Here is a 14,990-nt window from a genome sequence, read left to right as displayed (position 1 = left end):
CAGGACTTTGTTATAGGCTGATCTCTAACTCCCCTCCAACTATGTCTGCTCCTTGATAGCTGATGGTGTATTGCATTAATCTGGGTATCTTTACCTCTCTCACCATTGGCATTACCTAGCACAGTGTTTATAGTAGTTTCTTAAGAAATATTTGTGAAATCATATTTTGATACCAAGGTTATTTTTAACTAGATTATTAATGTTCATCTGCAATAGGAAGTTTAAATAATTTGAAGAAGCGTGCCGTAGACATGTGCTGCAGCAAGAGTATGGTACATTGAGGGATCCAAAAGTGGTCAGTCTGGCCAGAGCACAGGGCTGAGGGGTGGGAAAGACAGAAACAGTGACAACAGTAGCTGAAGAAGGTGGATTCAACAGGACCTTGGGAACCATACTGAGTTTAGACTTCACTCTGAAAGTTATAGGGAACCCTGGAAGGAATGAGAATGAACATGACAAAAGGCAGGGAGACTGCTGTAGTAACCCAGGGAAGAAAAGACTAACTTTAGTAGTAGTAATGATGACAGGAAGAAATAGACAATTTCAAAAAATATTACAGAGGCAGAATCAAATGGACTTGATAAAAATGGAGGGAAACAAAGATGAGGGGAAGAAGGAGTAAAGAATAATGCTCAGGTTTCTGGTTTGAGCAACTGGGAGTTCCCATCCACAGAGAAAGGGAACGATGGAGTGGAGTAAATTCTAAGATCACATGATGAATTTAATTCAGGACTATTCGGTTGTGGCTTCTGTAAGATATAGAAGTAGAGGTGACTAGTATGTAGTAGAATATGGTACACAGTCCAGGAAAAAGTTCTGGAATGGAGGTCTAGAGTTAGAGTCATCAGATAAAGGTGGTAACTGCAACCATTGCAGTGGGAGGTATTGGTCAGGGATAGTGCAGTAAGTGAGAAAAGAAGAGGATCTATGAATGAATCATGATAAAAAAAAACAGTTGTTAAGCCATGATCAGAGGATAAAGAGCTCGAAAATAAAACTGAGAAGGTGTGGCTAGAACAGAAAGAGGCAAACCAGGAGACAGTGGAGTACGTGTACTGAAGCAAAGGAAGAGATCTCAACAAGAACTGGTTACGGTGTAAAATGAAAGACTCAGAAAGTCCATTGGATTAACTGTTCTGTCTCAGTAGAGTAGTGCGGAAGAAACAAGACTGCAGTGGGCTGGACATCTGGGTGGCTCAGTTGGTTAAGCAACTGCCCTCGGCTCAGGTCATGATCCCAGGGTCCTGGGATCAAGTCCTGCATCAGGCTCCCTGCTCCACTCGGAGTCTGCTTTTCCCTCTGCCCCTCCTCCCACTCGTTCTCTCAATCTCTCTCAAATAATAAATAAAATCTTAAAAAAAAAAAAAAGACTGTTGTGGGCTGAAAAGTGAAAGACAAATGAGAAAGAAAAAAGGGGAGTCTAAATCTAAGGTTGACTCTAAGTCAACCCATGGAGGGCTCACATGAATCAAGAAAATGGGAGTCCCTCAAAGATGCAGATTCCATGGCAAATGTTAGGGTGTGCCTCTCCCTCCACCACTATGTTTAGTTTGTAGAGGAGACTTAGAATTAAATGAAACTTTAGTAGTAACCATGATGGAGAAAATACTAGCAAAATGGCAACATACACACTATGAGTGTATAAGGAAAAGGCCCACCCTTTATACTTTGGTGACAGAGCATTTAAAGAGTTGACTGTGCATTCCTAAGGCTTGGGGTTTGCTTAGTAGCAATTAACAAAGTTATCTCCTTTTTCTCTTCTAGTAGCTACCACTGTAGGCTACCACCAAGCTGTCAGTAAAGTATGGCTCACCAATGAAGGACTCAGAACAATCAGCTGGACTCACCATACTCTAGAACTATGCTGTCCAATACAGTTGCTGGTAGCCAAATGTGGTTATTTAAATCAAAATTTTAATTAATTAAAATTTAATATAACTTTCATTTCTTTTGTTTTGCTAGCCACATTTAAGCTTCTCAATAGGTACATGTGGCTAGAACCTATTGTATTGGACAGCACAGATTATAAAATATTCTCACCCCTTCAGAAAGTTCTATTGAACAGCACTGCTCTGGAGTTAAGAAGCTCTTTCAGAATGTCCTTTTATATCACCCCAAGAAGATTACGAATACCCGCCGAGAATCCCAAGAGTGCAGCTTATCACATGCCAGCTTGGCTCCAACCACTCAGACTGAAGCCAAAAGGGCTTGAAGAAAACTACATGATGTCAATTCCCCCTGCAAGATCTTTAGTGAAGTCACAGCCTAAATATTATGCAAGAAAACCCTCCAGACCTTGGGGGCCTATCAAAGAAGGATGACTCACCTCCTAAGATCCATTTTAAGGATGAAGACAATGCTCAAAATAACAGATTTGAGAATGAAAAAGAAAAGTAGAAGTCTGCTTATTTTTAAAATGGTGCTTAAAAATTAGAACTCGTTAAGTTATTTGAACAGGTGATACTAATGATGCCCTTGCAAGTTGTTCAACCCTATATTTCTACCAGATACTAGTCCCAGTAAGCAACCAACATGTAATTTCTGAATGTGCAAATGAGTCAAAAGAATAATCTTGTTATAATACCCAAAATTTGATTCTACACGCGAGAACATTCTCATGTAAGAATAGGAACTAGAAACACTATTATAATAGAACATAATTATATATTAAGAAAAAAAAAGAAGAATGCAAAGGGAAAAACCAATATTGTTCTAGAACTTGGTGCCAAGGTTCCCATATACCACCTTTCATAAAACGGCAACAAAGGCATTTCAGAGGATCAGGAAAGAGATACAATGAATATTATAACCAATAGAATTTTCATGGTACTCATATAACAAGAACTGAAATCTGCACACTGCATCATTTCAACTATGAGAAAACAGGTGTTGAGACCAACCCAGCAGATTGAAAAACATACCTTGGTCTGCCACTCCTGGCACAGAGATATTACTCAAAAGGTCTATATCTGTAGCCTATTTTTCTCTTAAACCACCGGACTGCATAAGTCATAGACAGAAGGTGAATTGTGACCATGGAACAAATGAAGAAGAGCACAAGAACATGAAAGTTCACTTCCCAAGGCATTCAGCTAACAAGCTTGCCTTTCTATTCAAATACAGCAGGATTACGGGGAAAGAGGGGAAGTGAATAAAAGCATAATTGGACTAGGTTTTGTTTGCTTACATAACAAAAACTAGTATTGTGTAAAAAAAATAGAATGTAAGATTGTTTTTTTCAACAGAGAAGAATGATAAATTAAAATCCTTAACTCATGAGGAAAGTTGACATTTTCTTCTGAAATATTGGACTTTTAGATTCAGAAATTATATTATAGTTGAAAGATCAAGCTTTCAGAAACCAGGAAATTCCAAAGCAAGCCTACAGCAGTACTTTCTTGGACACATTACACGTGGTACATATTTTACGGTCTATGTTTAACAAATAGCTGGAAGATGAAAAAAAATTTCCACACATTCAGCATGGCGGAATACGGTCTACAGCAGAAAGGACAAGTTTGAGATGTCCTGAACACTACTCTGAGCATTAATATTCTGTTAGTCTAATTTTAGCAATTTGTTTTCTTTTTTTTTTTTTTTTAATTTTTAGAACAAAAGTCATCCCAGTTGGAAAAAGCATGTATGTGTGTAAAATGCTATGTCCATCACCATCCTATAAATCTGAGAAGTGGTCCCCCTCTTTTGGCAACTCTAAAAATCTCATGAAATAAATGCTTATTTTCCTCAACTCCAGACCTTAATTTTCTATCTTTGGAACTTAAAAATACTTACATAATTGTCTTCAAATATGGCTTGACTTTTCTTCTTTGATGGAAACAGCATTCCTGCCAACTTTAAAATTTATAGCTACAACCATATTTTTCTAATTTTTAAAAGCACAAAAAAATACCACAACCCCTTAAGTGATTTTGAAATGAACATTTCTTCATATTCATAATTGTCCCATGTCACACTGAAATGCACTCCAACTCAGCATACAAATGGAAAGAACATTCACCTCTGAGTCTCATCTACAGACAATATCAGCAACTAAAAAAATATTCCAGTGGCAGTCATACTCCAGTCATCATAAATTTCATAACAAAGTAAAATGGTGCATCTAGTAATCAAATTCCTCTGTGTATCTGTGTGTGTATGTGTGTGGCACTTTCTCACATTTACAGACTACACCACAGTTTGCAAAAGCACTTTCCCATAACTTCATTAATTTGATCTTCCAACAATCCTGAAAGGTACACAAGACAGGGATTATTTACTATTCCATTTGATAGAGCAGTAAACTGAGATACAGAAAGGCTAAATGATTTGCCAAAAACCAAAGCTCACCAGTGACAAACCCTGGAAAAAATATCCAGACTGTTGACTCCTAGGCCAGTCCTTTAAAAGAAAGTTTAGATGTGCAGTTTTAAATTAGATGACAAATGTTTATAGTTGCTAGGTTTCTAAAGCAGTTTGAACAATGCTTCTTTTTTCTCCCCCAACATCATAAAGGTTCATAGTCTATCTCACTGCTGGAAAAATGGAGCAGTCACCTGGATTACAGAGAGACTGCATCAAAAAGCTGAGTTTGAAAGTATTTACATTTGCAAAATTATATGCCTTTGGAAACCTAGTTAATATAATACTATAGCTGAACAGCTTCTGAGGTAGAAAATATTGAAACTCTGAACTACTTATCTTTAAAAATAAATAAGCCTATTGGGTGCCTGGGTGGCTTAGCTGGTTGAACATTCAACTCTTGGTTTTGGCTCAGGTCATGATCTGAGGGTCATGACATCGGGCTCCAAGTCAGGCTCAACGTTCAGCGGGGAGTCTGGTTGAGATTCTCTCTCTCCTTCTCTCCCAACCCTGCCTACCCTCCAGCACTCATGCATGCTCTCTTTCTCAAATAAATCAATCTTTATAAATAAATAAGTAAGTAATCTGGGGGTAAAACGTTTCAAGAAGACAATAGGGGTGAAATTAAATTGTAGCACTGATTACAGAACTTTTTCAAAAAAACATGAATCCTTTCTAAATTCCTTAGGATTCTTTTCTGTTTCTCCTTAAATCAGGTACCACAACAGGGCAATGTTGCAACATCCTTTTCACTTTTAAGTTATAGTGTCAAGTTTACATCTACATCTGCTACATTTTTATAAGAACCTAACTGGCATTTGTAACCAATAAAAATCAACATTAAAGGCAGCATTCTTGTTATTTCAAATGACTCAAGGATTTGTTGTTCTTTTAAATTCCTCAAAGAAGCAAGTGAAGTAAATGGAGAATGTGTCAGCTTAACTTTTTACATGTGTTTCTCTCTACTTTTCAATTATTAGGCAAGCTCCTAAAGACACATTTTTTTTTCCTTTTTCTTATATATTTTCTCCCATAGCAACTAGTGTAGTGCTTGGCACCAGCACACAGAGTTCACTGACTATGCTGGAAACTGGGCAGAAATTGTCAAGTCCCCCCTTCCAAGTCCAGGGATAGAGAGGCATATCAGAGTCTAGGTTTCTTCCTACTGGTGATTTTGCAGAAGGAAATGAGCAGTGCAGATGGTGAGAGCCATGGGTGCTAAAAGAGGGGGGGCCAGGTCTATATGAAATGCCTGTGGAGAAATCTAGAAGTTGAGAGTGGGTAGTGTGGATAAAAATGCAACTGACCAAAAGAACACACTCATCACTGTGTTGTAACAACTTTGCACATAGGTCATAGACATAAAATGGTTGAGAAAAACTAATCTACCACATAATGGATGCAAAATACATATACACACTTGGTTAAGCCCTCAGGACGACAGCCAAGTTTACAATGAAACAATTTTCTGTTGGATAATTGGGCCTTTGCTCCCTGACACATGCCTGGAAATTCCTCAGGTCACTGTGTAGTTTAGCTTACATGATCTACACATCTGTTGCTTCTAAGTCAGAGTATAATTAAAAAAATTTATTATACATTTTGTTGTTATATTTTTTTTACTTGTCTCTGTTCTTGAATATACAGTTCAAATAATGGTACTTGGCCCCTTTACTTTATATTTTATATAAAATAGAGTATGTTTTATATACTTGAAGTTGGAAATATGTACATGCCACAAATATATTTTAAAGTTAGAATCAAAATTCCTTAAGAGCAAACAAAAACTGGTTCCACTAAAGGGCAGGAAAAAATGGTGATTTCAGGGTCTTGAAAATGTCACATGATGAATAACCAACCCTGAATAACTAAGCATATCTATATGACAATATCTGTGAATATAGCAATAGAATATTAGAACATAACAGACTACATGTATGATAGAATAGCAATATATAGAAAAGCTTATATAAAGTATATACACTTTGTAGAAAAGAGAATGTTCATCCATAAAGATTCCATCTAAGTTTATAAAGGATAGCTTTTTTAAAAAAAAAAATAGACCTCTATGTTCTTATTTAGGGATATTAAAATAGCTTGCATCCTGTGAATTGCATTTGATGCTTCAAATTTATGTGAGAAAGTGTTCCCATACATATTTTAAATGTGCATCTGTTACTGCTTATCTATGAGAGTTCAAGTACAAACTGCAGACCATCATCCAAAAACAATGAATATCTAAGACACATATGACTTCATGTGCTGTACAATGAAAGAGCCAACTACTTTATCAAGAAAACATGGCCTCATGGCCGTGAGGTTCAGACCTCCTACGTGGTCGACTCAGAGTTAATCCTGACACAGAATGTGTTCTCAAAAGTAGTAGGGTTGTAGCAGAAATTCACAATGTGCATTCTAACCAACCAGCAGGAGGAAGGCATGTGGCAATCAAGTGTTTCACGTACTTTGCAAACCCAATGAAATCTTCGTGGTTGGTGTTGATGTAGGAGACTTGGATGTCAATCAATAGCAGTACCTATAAATCAAAGAGAAACACTTCAGTGAAAACCCATCATAAATATTCTCAAACACAAAACTCAGTAATTGCCTACAAATTATTTATCTTCATCTGATTTTTAAAAAGATGCTTCAGTTAAAATGAGAAGTTGCATGAATTTTTTTCATTAGACTCTCATAATTTTTACTCTAAGTTCAGAAATGTAAAATCTACATCAAAAGTCTAAGTCCTACATGAAGACAACAGCATTAGAGTTTACAGGCATGTACTCCACCTATTTAACACAGAACCTAGAATTATTCTAGTCTTCTAAAGTGTAGGCATCACATTCAAAAGGATATGCATGGGGGTGCCTGGGTGGCACAGCGGTTAAGCGTCTGCCTTCGGCTCAGGGCGTGATCCCGGCGTTATGGGATCGAGCCCCACATCGGGCTCTTCTGCTGTAAGCCTGCTTCTTCCTCTCCCACTCCCCCTGCTTGTGTTCCCTCTCTCGCTGGCTGTCTCTATCTCTGTCAAATAAATAAATAAATAAAATCTTTTAAAAAAAAAAAAGGATATGCATGTACCAGCGAGGGGCTGGCTGCTCACAGCTTCCCGCTCCTGTCGACACTGTACTCTAGCCATGAAATAACAATATTATCTCTTGCTTTTCCCCCTCTTCTCCCTCTTTAAGCTCCTTCTAGGCAATCAGAAAAAAACATCTCATCAACCAACTCAAAAAGGCAATATACAAATAAATAGAAAACGTCTTTGAGATCCCTAGGCTTCATCATCAAAGCAAAATTTCAGTCACGTCTCCGCTAAAAGATCGCCTCCTCAGAGGGATCCTCCCCGCCCATTCTATCTAAACTAGCACTCCCTTTGTATCCCATTACTCTGCCTGGCTTTCCTCTGTAGCACTACCACTAGCTGACATAGTAAGTTTCTACATGCTCCATATACAGACCCCATATGCCATATCCACTGCTCTATCCTCATTGTCTAGAACATCATACACATTCAATCAAGATTTGTCAAGGAATGAACTGAATGCATGTTCCAGTAAACATGAAACATGAAAATGTTCAAATCACAAGATACTTATAAACTCTAAGTCAGAGATTTAGAAAGTCCCTCTGTAGAAAATATTCTTCAGTAGGACACAAGAGGGCTTAGAACAAGAGAGGGTGGAGCAACCAACCAGAAACCATAAGAGACTTTTATTCCAGAGATATTCAAAACTGAGTTCCCCTTCCTGCTTCCTTTTGTTCTCCCAACTGTGTCACTTGTCTTTCTAGAATGCTGAGACTTGTTAACTGCTTCTCCTTCTCCCTCTCCCTCTGCTCCTCCCCGCACCCCCGCTTGTGCTTGTTCTCTCTCTCAAATAAAATCTTAAAAAAAAAAAGAATCCCTGCCCACATACCTCCAGAGCTCTGCACTTTGACTTTGCTGAAAGAAGTTTTGATAAACACAGTAGGCATATTCATGCTGCCTCCCTCCACCGAAGATGGCATTTGAGTGCATCAGAGCACTCATAATAATAAGAGTTCACTGACAGGGTCTATACAATCCTCCCCAGAGGGTACTTCCTCAGGAAAGCGTTACCAGATCCTCACCCTGTACCTTCACCCCAAACCAGATTGGATCATGCTATTTCTGTCATATAGACTACAGATCATATTATATTTTATACGTATATTGCACCTACACTTTTTATTTGTAGTGTATACCACAGATGTAACTAATTTGTATATATTTTTTTGGATGTTTTGCTTACATGCAAGACTGCAAGTAAGTCCCACGGAAGTAGGAATTATACTTGTCTTGTTCACCACTTTATGCCCAGAATGTAGTATGATACACATAGTAGTAAGTGCCCAGTAAGTATTTGTGGCTATAAATTTATAACTTCTCCCAGACTTGAAGAAGACTTTGCTTTAAAGGGAGCAATTTATTATTATATATTTAGTACATGGCCACTTACTATTGTCTCTCACTACCCAATGCTATGAACTAGTCTAAGGCTTTGCTTTCATGGCTAATCTCAGGTGGTCATCTGACTGAATCTTGCTGAGTCCCAAGGGGACCTGCCAAAAAGAATAAATGGATCACCCCAAATCCATCTCCACTACCAACCATAAAGTCAAGGTACAGGCACTATTAGGTCAATAACATACTTGTATGAAAAAGTTTCATATCATCAGATACAGTTTCATTTCTTCTCTTAATGAATAAAACTAAAGAGTTAGGAGGAATTGTCATTATTAGATTATCTGTGGTATTGCCTCTATTCTCCCTACAAAGAAACCAGATTCTGTTAAATGTCATACTCCCAAATCCTTTTGGCCAGGGGTTTGTATCAATAAACCATAATGTTTAAGCACAAATAAATTGTTACAACCATAAAAAGCAAAATATCTACATAATTCTCAACACTGCCTAAGGTTGTCATGAATATTTTGGCCGTTCGTGCACATTAACTTGGACGGCAGTATAGGAAAAAAGTAGAAAAAAAATAAAGACTATGGCTGCTCTCATTCATATTCCTGGAAACTGGGAGTCTGTGTTCATCCTAGGAAAAGAGCCAGGTCGCATGTGGGGGATGAAAAGGAAAACAGTACATTTTTTTCTCATCTTTTCACTTTCTCAGAGTTTCTCACTGCCTTTCTACCCACAGTTATTGAATATTTAGTTAAAGAAAAGTAAAGCTACCCTGGCTAGCGGTAACCGCCCACAAAGGCAGCCACTTTCACATGCAATGACACGTATGGAAGCACCTGGAACAAGAGCAGGCACGCACTGTTGGTTGAAAAAACTGTTTTAGAAAAAAGTTCACAGATTTATGGTTTCCCATATTTTTTAATTTTGAAGACTCCCCCCCCCACCCACCTCACAAAGCTTCCAGAGCAGAGACTGGTAATAATTTCTTAAAAATTTCTTAAAACTGAAAAATAACTGCAAGAATACCTCAAAGCATTTCTGGCAGAAGCTGGAGGAAACGGGTCACTCTCTGACCAGCTACTTCAGAAGCATCATATGACACAAAGCAGCACAGAGTTCAGAACTCATATGTGAGATCTATGTAAACTGATACATTCGCATTATCAAGAGCATACATGTTTTTACTATGCTACACAGGTCCTTATTACAGGTGTCAAGCGCCAGCATCTTCAAGTAGTTAATTGATTAACTGTCAGACCAGGACATCTGAGATGGTCACTTAGCAGAGAAACACCTGCTCCATCCCTTAGCTCCCACTTGGGGAGTGAATTCAGCATTACATCAGAGTTGCAGATGGAAGACAATTTCTCTTGAAATCAGCAAAGGCCATTCTTTCTCACAGATACTATGTGTCATAGCTCTTCAGGAAAAACAGTGAAAACCACTAAAATTAATGAAGAACTAAGAGCTGTATTTGGATTACTTCATTTCATCCTCACAAAACGTCTCTGAGTTAACTACCACTATTACCCCACTTTAAGATGAGGAAACTGAAGTATAAGACGTCCAGTGCCTTGTTATTTACACAGAAAGTAATGGGAGGGCTTGGATTTGAACTCAGGCCATCTGAACCGGAAGCCCACAATGCTAAGTTTGAGAATATCATTTTAGGAAAGCAAAAGTCTAAAACATGAAACATGAAGAAGTTAACAATTGCTTATAATTAAGATAATAATTGTACTACTTTTTCTTCAATATTTTTTTTTAAAGATTTTATTTATTAATTTGACATAGAGAGACAGCCAGCGAGAGAGGGAACACAAGCAGGGAGAGTGGGAGAGGAAGAAGCAGGCTCTCAGCAGAGGAGCTTGATGTGGGGCTCGATCCCAGAACGCTGGGATCACGCCCTGAGCCGAAGGCAGACACTTAATGATTGAGCCACTCAGGCGCCCCCTTCAATATTGTTTTTATATAGCATCCCTAAGAGTTAAATAGGATATATTATCCCTTTAATTTTATAAAGATACGAAATTAAAAGGGTTATCTTATTGACTTAAAGTCAGGAGTATGGTTGATATTAGAACTTAAGTTTTCTTGGTCCCACAGTAGCCGTGACATTAGATGTGCAGGGGAACTTCTGGCAGCGAGATTTTATATCTGGCCCTAGGCTTCATTTCATTGGTTCATGAGTTAACGTTGACTTGTTTATCTCTAATAAGTCACAATGCCTATTTTTTCCTCTTTTGGCTATTGTAACTATCCAAGGGTATGGAAGCTGGAAAACAAGTGAAAACTATAAATAATGGTTAATTAACTTTCAAAGCACAATGATAAAAAGTAGTAGCAATGAATCCCATAGCTCAAGCAGAGAACAAGCTGTTACCGAGTCACAAATATCACAATCGACTGGGCCTCCATCCTTCTGTCTCTTCACTTTCTCCTGCCACCCCTCCCCTCCCACATCCCCTCCCACCCTTGCACGCACCCTCTGTGGCAGATTGCCTGCATCTGTCTCCCTGTAGTTTGTCTCGATCTTCTATTTTGCCTTCCTCCTTTTTTCCCCTGGCTGTCCCTCTCTGCCTTTCCAACTCATCTAGGAAGCACAAAAATCTTGGAATTCTAACTTATAGAGACTTCCGAGATCATATGGACCAACATCCCAATGTTGTACATGAGAAAACAACAGTCCCGAGAAGTGATTTTCACAAGAACACGCTGTTATTTTGTGGAGAACACATGGCCTGAGTCCAGTGTCCTCTCTGTGCTGTCACAGCTGTGTCCTGGAATCCAAGAGCACTTGAAAACCTCCGTGCTTCCCATTATAATGTTTTCTAAATAACTAAGAACAAAATCCACCTAAATTTAAGAAACTTTTATTATTTTCACATAGTCCTTAGCTTTTTTTTTTAAATGAATTATCTTCACATAATCTTTTGAATTCAAGGAGCTAAATAGGATTAGAAGATAATTTTAAGGTCACTCCTTACAAGACACAGCATTTACTAAATAGAAATCTTTAAAAAAGCAGTTCTTAAACATTTTGTTTTCCAATCATAGGTTCCATGGATAAGCACCTCAGAAAAGAAATCACAAACACCAAACATTGTGCATAACATTTTTGGAATTTATGAACACCCTGATACCCATCTGTGGGCCCATTAAAGGTTAAGAACCCCTGCTTAAAGAAAAAATGTGGTATGTTTCTGGATTCTTGGTTTTCAAAGTGGGGTGCATACACGCTAGGGGTCTACATGATGATCCATGGGGCACTGAGGAAAAAAAGTAACGGAACTCCTATTGCTGCTTTCGAAATGTCATCCTTCTAAAGTTTTTATGCTTGTTTATATTTTTAACATACACAAGATGTTAGCATAGCAACACATGGATAAAATTCATAAATAAGTACAAATAAACATATGTGGTTGTGTTCTCAGCTACTTTTTTCCATTCAGAGACAGGCCAACTGTTGGAGACCACCAGACAGTTCTGGAGAGACCTCCCGCTTCCCACAAGGACCCTGCCCGCCAAGGAAGCCTCCCCTCACCTGGTCCTTTGTCTTCCCTTCTCGTTCGCGAATGTGGTTGGCAACAATCCTTTCTGTTTCCTCACAGAGTCTGGGGAAGTTTGCCAGCTGTTAAGAGAAACAGATCTGAGTGTTAATACTCAAAAGGTTATGCTTCAAAAAAGCAGCAGAGATAAATTATTTTATCTTACAGAAGGCACAAATTGCAAATCTGGAAGCAAAAGTAAAATATCCTAAAGAAGAATGGCAGAGTAACAGAAGGGGCTCCACGAACTATAACCAAAATAACTACATTATCTGATAGGAAACACTTTAAAACCAGTAGAGAAATTCCCTACAAAAAAACCCAAAAAAAAACAAAAACAACCACAACCACCACCCACGAACCCAAATACCAGCTAGTAGTATGCTCTACAGAGTTGGCACTTAAAATTCAAAGATAAAGAAGATGGAAATGAGGATGAAAAGGATAATAATAACTCACATTTATAGAGGACTTACCATATTCTAGTCTGTGTGCTAAACACCTCATGAATTATTCAAAATCCACACAATCATAAAAGATAGATTCTATTATTAACCCCATTTTATAAAGGAAGAATGTGAAGCACAGAGAAGTTAAGTAACTTGCCCAAGAGTAAACCGCTCAGAATTGGTGGGTCAGGATTCCAACCCAAGTCCTCAGACTCCAGAGCCCATCATCTTGTCCACTACTCCTTGAGAATGATTCATTCCATGAACCATGGAAGTAATTTTTTTTAATTCTTTCCTAACAGATGTGTTTGTGTGTACACACTTTTTGACAAAATTGTAGAAATAACTCATTTCAATCACTCATCCCATTATTATGCAGGTAATTGTCAAAACTTTAATTTGCAAAAGGGAATGAATTAATCACAGTTTTTTCAATGTAAGGAAGAAGAATGGAATGCTATGAGGATGTTCAAGGAGGCCTAACCTAGAAGGACTTAGGTAAAGTTGCTCAGGAATAGTTATGGGGAAAATGGAGCTTTTTAGGCATAAGAATGTGTGTGAAGGCAATAAGGGACAGGGACAATGAATGGTAAAAGAAGTAAAGGAAGATTAGAGCAGAGAGTGAGGAGGATGGTCCGATGGCGAAGCTAGAAAGATAAACAGGGGTCAGATCAGGGGGATCCTTGCAGACCTGCTATGAATTTTGGCTCCTGAAGCAATTCAGGTGGGAAATGAGGGTAACTTGGCCTGGGAGGGCAGCAATAGAATGGTGAGAAGGGTGCAAATTCATGGCTTAGGACAGGCCAAAGGTTAATTCCAATTCTTATTTAAAGCACTTGCTAATTAATAAGGATAACATTAATATCTCATAAAAACAGGATGAAAAGAATATGACTTTATTTAAAAAGAAATTTAATGATCAATAAGCAGAAGAAAAATATAAAACTGCACAAATGATCAAAGTAACACAAAGAAAGATATTAACTATCATGTTGTCAGAGTGCTATAATTAAGCCTTAATACAGACCAAGGACACCGAAACTACCAGTTTAAACTTGCTGAAGAAGTGATAATGAGAATAATCTTTCTGGAAAGCAACTTGGCAATATGTATCAAAAAAATCTCAAAGCCATCCATTTATATATCTGTTGACCTAATTATTTCACAGGATTCTGAGATAAAATAGTAAGGACATTCATCACAGCATCACTTGGAATAGCAATAAGACAAGTGAATAAACAAAACTCTTTAAACCACTTAAGTCTCTAATAATATTAAATAAGTTAAGGTAGATCCACTAATGGGATGTAATTAGCCACTCCAAAATATAACCAATACCTAATTTTTTATTCTATCCAATTCCTAAATATTATCTAGTAACATGGTAAAGTGGTTATAGTATGACAAAAGTGAAGAAAATCGGGCTGCTAAATATATAATGTGATTACACACAAGCATACACATACATACACATAGTCACAGGCCACCATATACCCTTGATATCCTTCAAGGATATAGCCTGAGACCTTACAAATCTCAAAATTCTTGAGTAATGTTGTGGCAGCTACTATTCTCCTAACTTTTAAGCAGTTAGAACTAGGCTTCCCTGAGGCATGGCTGCTCCATGGTCAAACAAGGTCACTGTACACACCAAACTTTATAGTATACATGATGCACGCAGTGACTTAGCTAGAAAACAAACTGCAATTCCCCTGGAAACCATCATAATCACAAATCACAAATAAATCTTAAACCTTCTGAAGCTGCAAATCTACTGTCCGTACACAGAAAAAAGATCTACATAAATACCACAAAATGTTAATGGGCATAACCTCTTTGAATGATGGGATTATGCATAATTTGCATTTTTGTTTAAATACATCCCTATATTTTCCAAATTTTTCTACAGTGACTGTAGAGTGCTTGTATAACATCATAGTAAAAGGATAGACACCTGGCTGCCTTGGTTACCTCAAAAATCACAGCCCAGTGTATCTTCATGAGATCACCAAACCATTACCCTGTTACTGGGACCCCAAGCTGGATCCTGAGATGTGTGCTCATTTGGGAGCTTATTTTGTGAATAACTGCAGGATACAAATGGAGCTTCCACTTCAAGTTTTGGAAGCATTCTCCAACAAAGTTCTATCATCCCAGAAGCCCTTCTATACTCTGAGAATACTGTCAGTTATTTTT

The 14,990-nt window shown here is 37.9% G+C and overlaps 1 protein-coding gene across 8 annotated transcripts in view; it reads right to left on the bottom strand.

Moving 5' to 3' along the window:
- DNM3 (dynamin 3) overlaps nt 1-14,990 on the bottom strand; it is a 524,278-nt gene that overhangs the window by 296,750 nt on the left and 212,538 nt on the right. For all 8 annotated transcript variants that reach the window (XM_026509365.4, XM_026509361.4, XM_048225441.2 and 5 more), the window contains exons 11-12: nt 12,342-12,428; nt 6,825-6,895 (exon numbers count right to left, since the gene is read on the bottom strand). In XM_026509365.4, coding sequence (XP_026365150.1) covers nt 6,825-6,895; nt 12,342-12,428 — 158 coding nt within the window. The remainder of the gene's footprint in view (nt 1-6,824; nt 6,896-12,341; nt 12,429-14,990) is intronic.

This window comes from Ursus arctos, unplaced genomic scaffold (genome assembly GCF_023065955.2).
Source record: "Ursus arctos isolate Adak ecotype North America unplaced genomic scaffold, UrsArc2.0 scaffold_2, whole genome shotgun sequence".
Lineage (NCBI taxonomy): Eukaryota > Metazoa > Chordata > Mammalia > Carnivora > Ursidae > Ursus > Ursus arctos.
The sequence above is the reverse complement of the archived record's forward strand: the minus strand, read 5'-3'. Positions and strand labels throughout refer to the sequence as shown.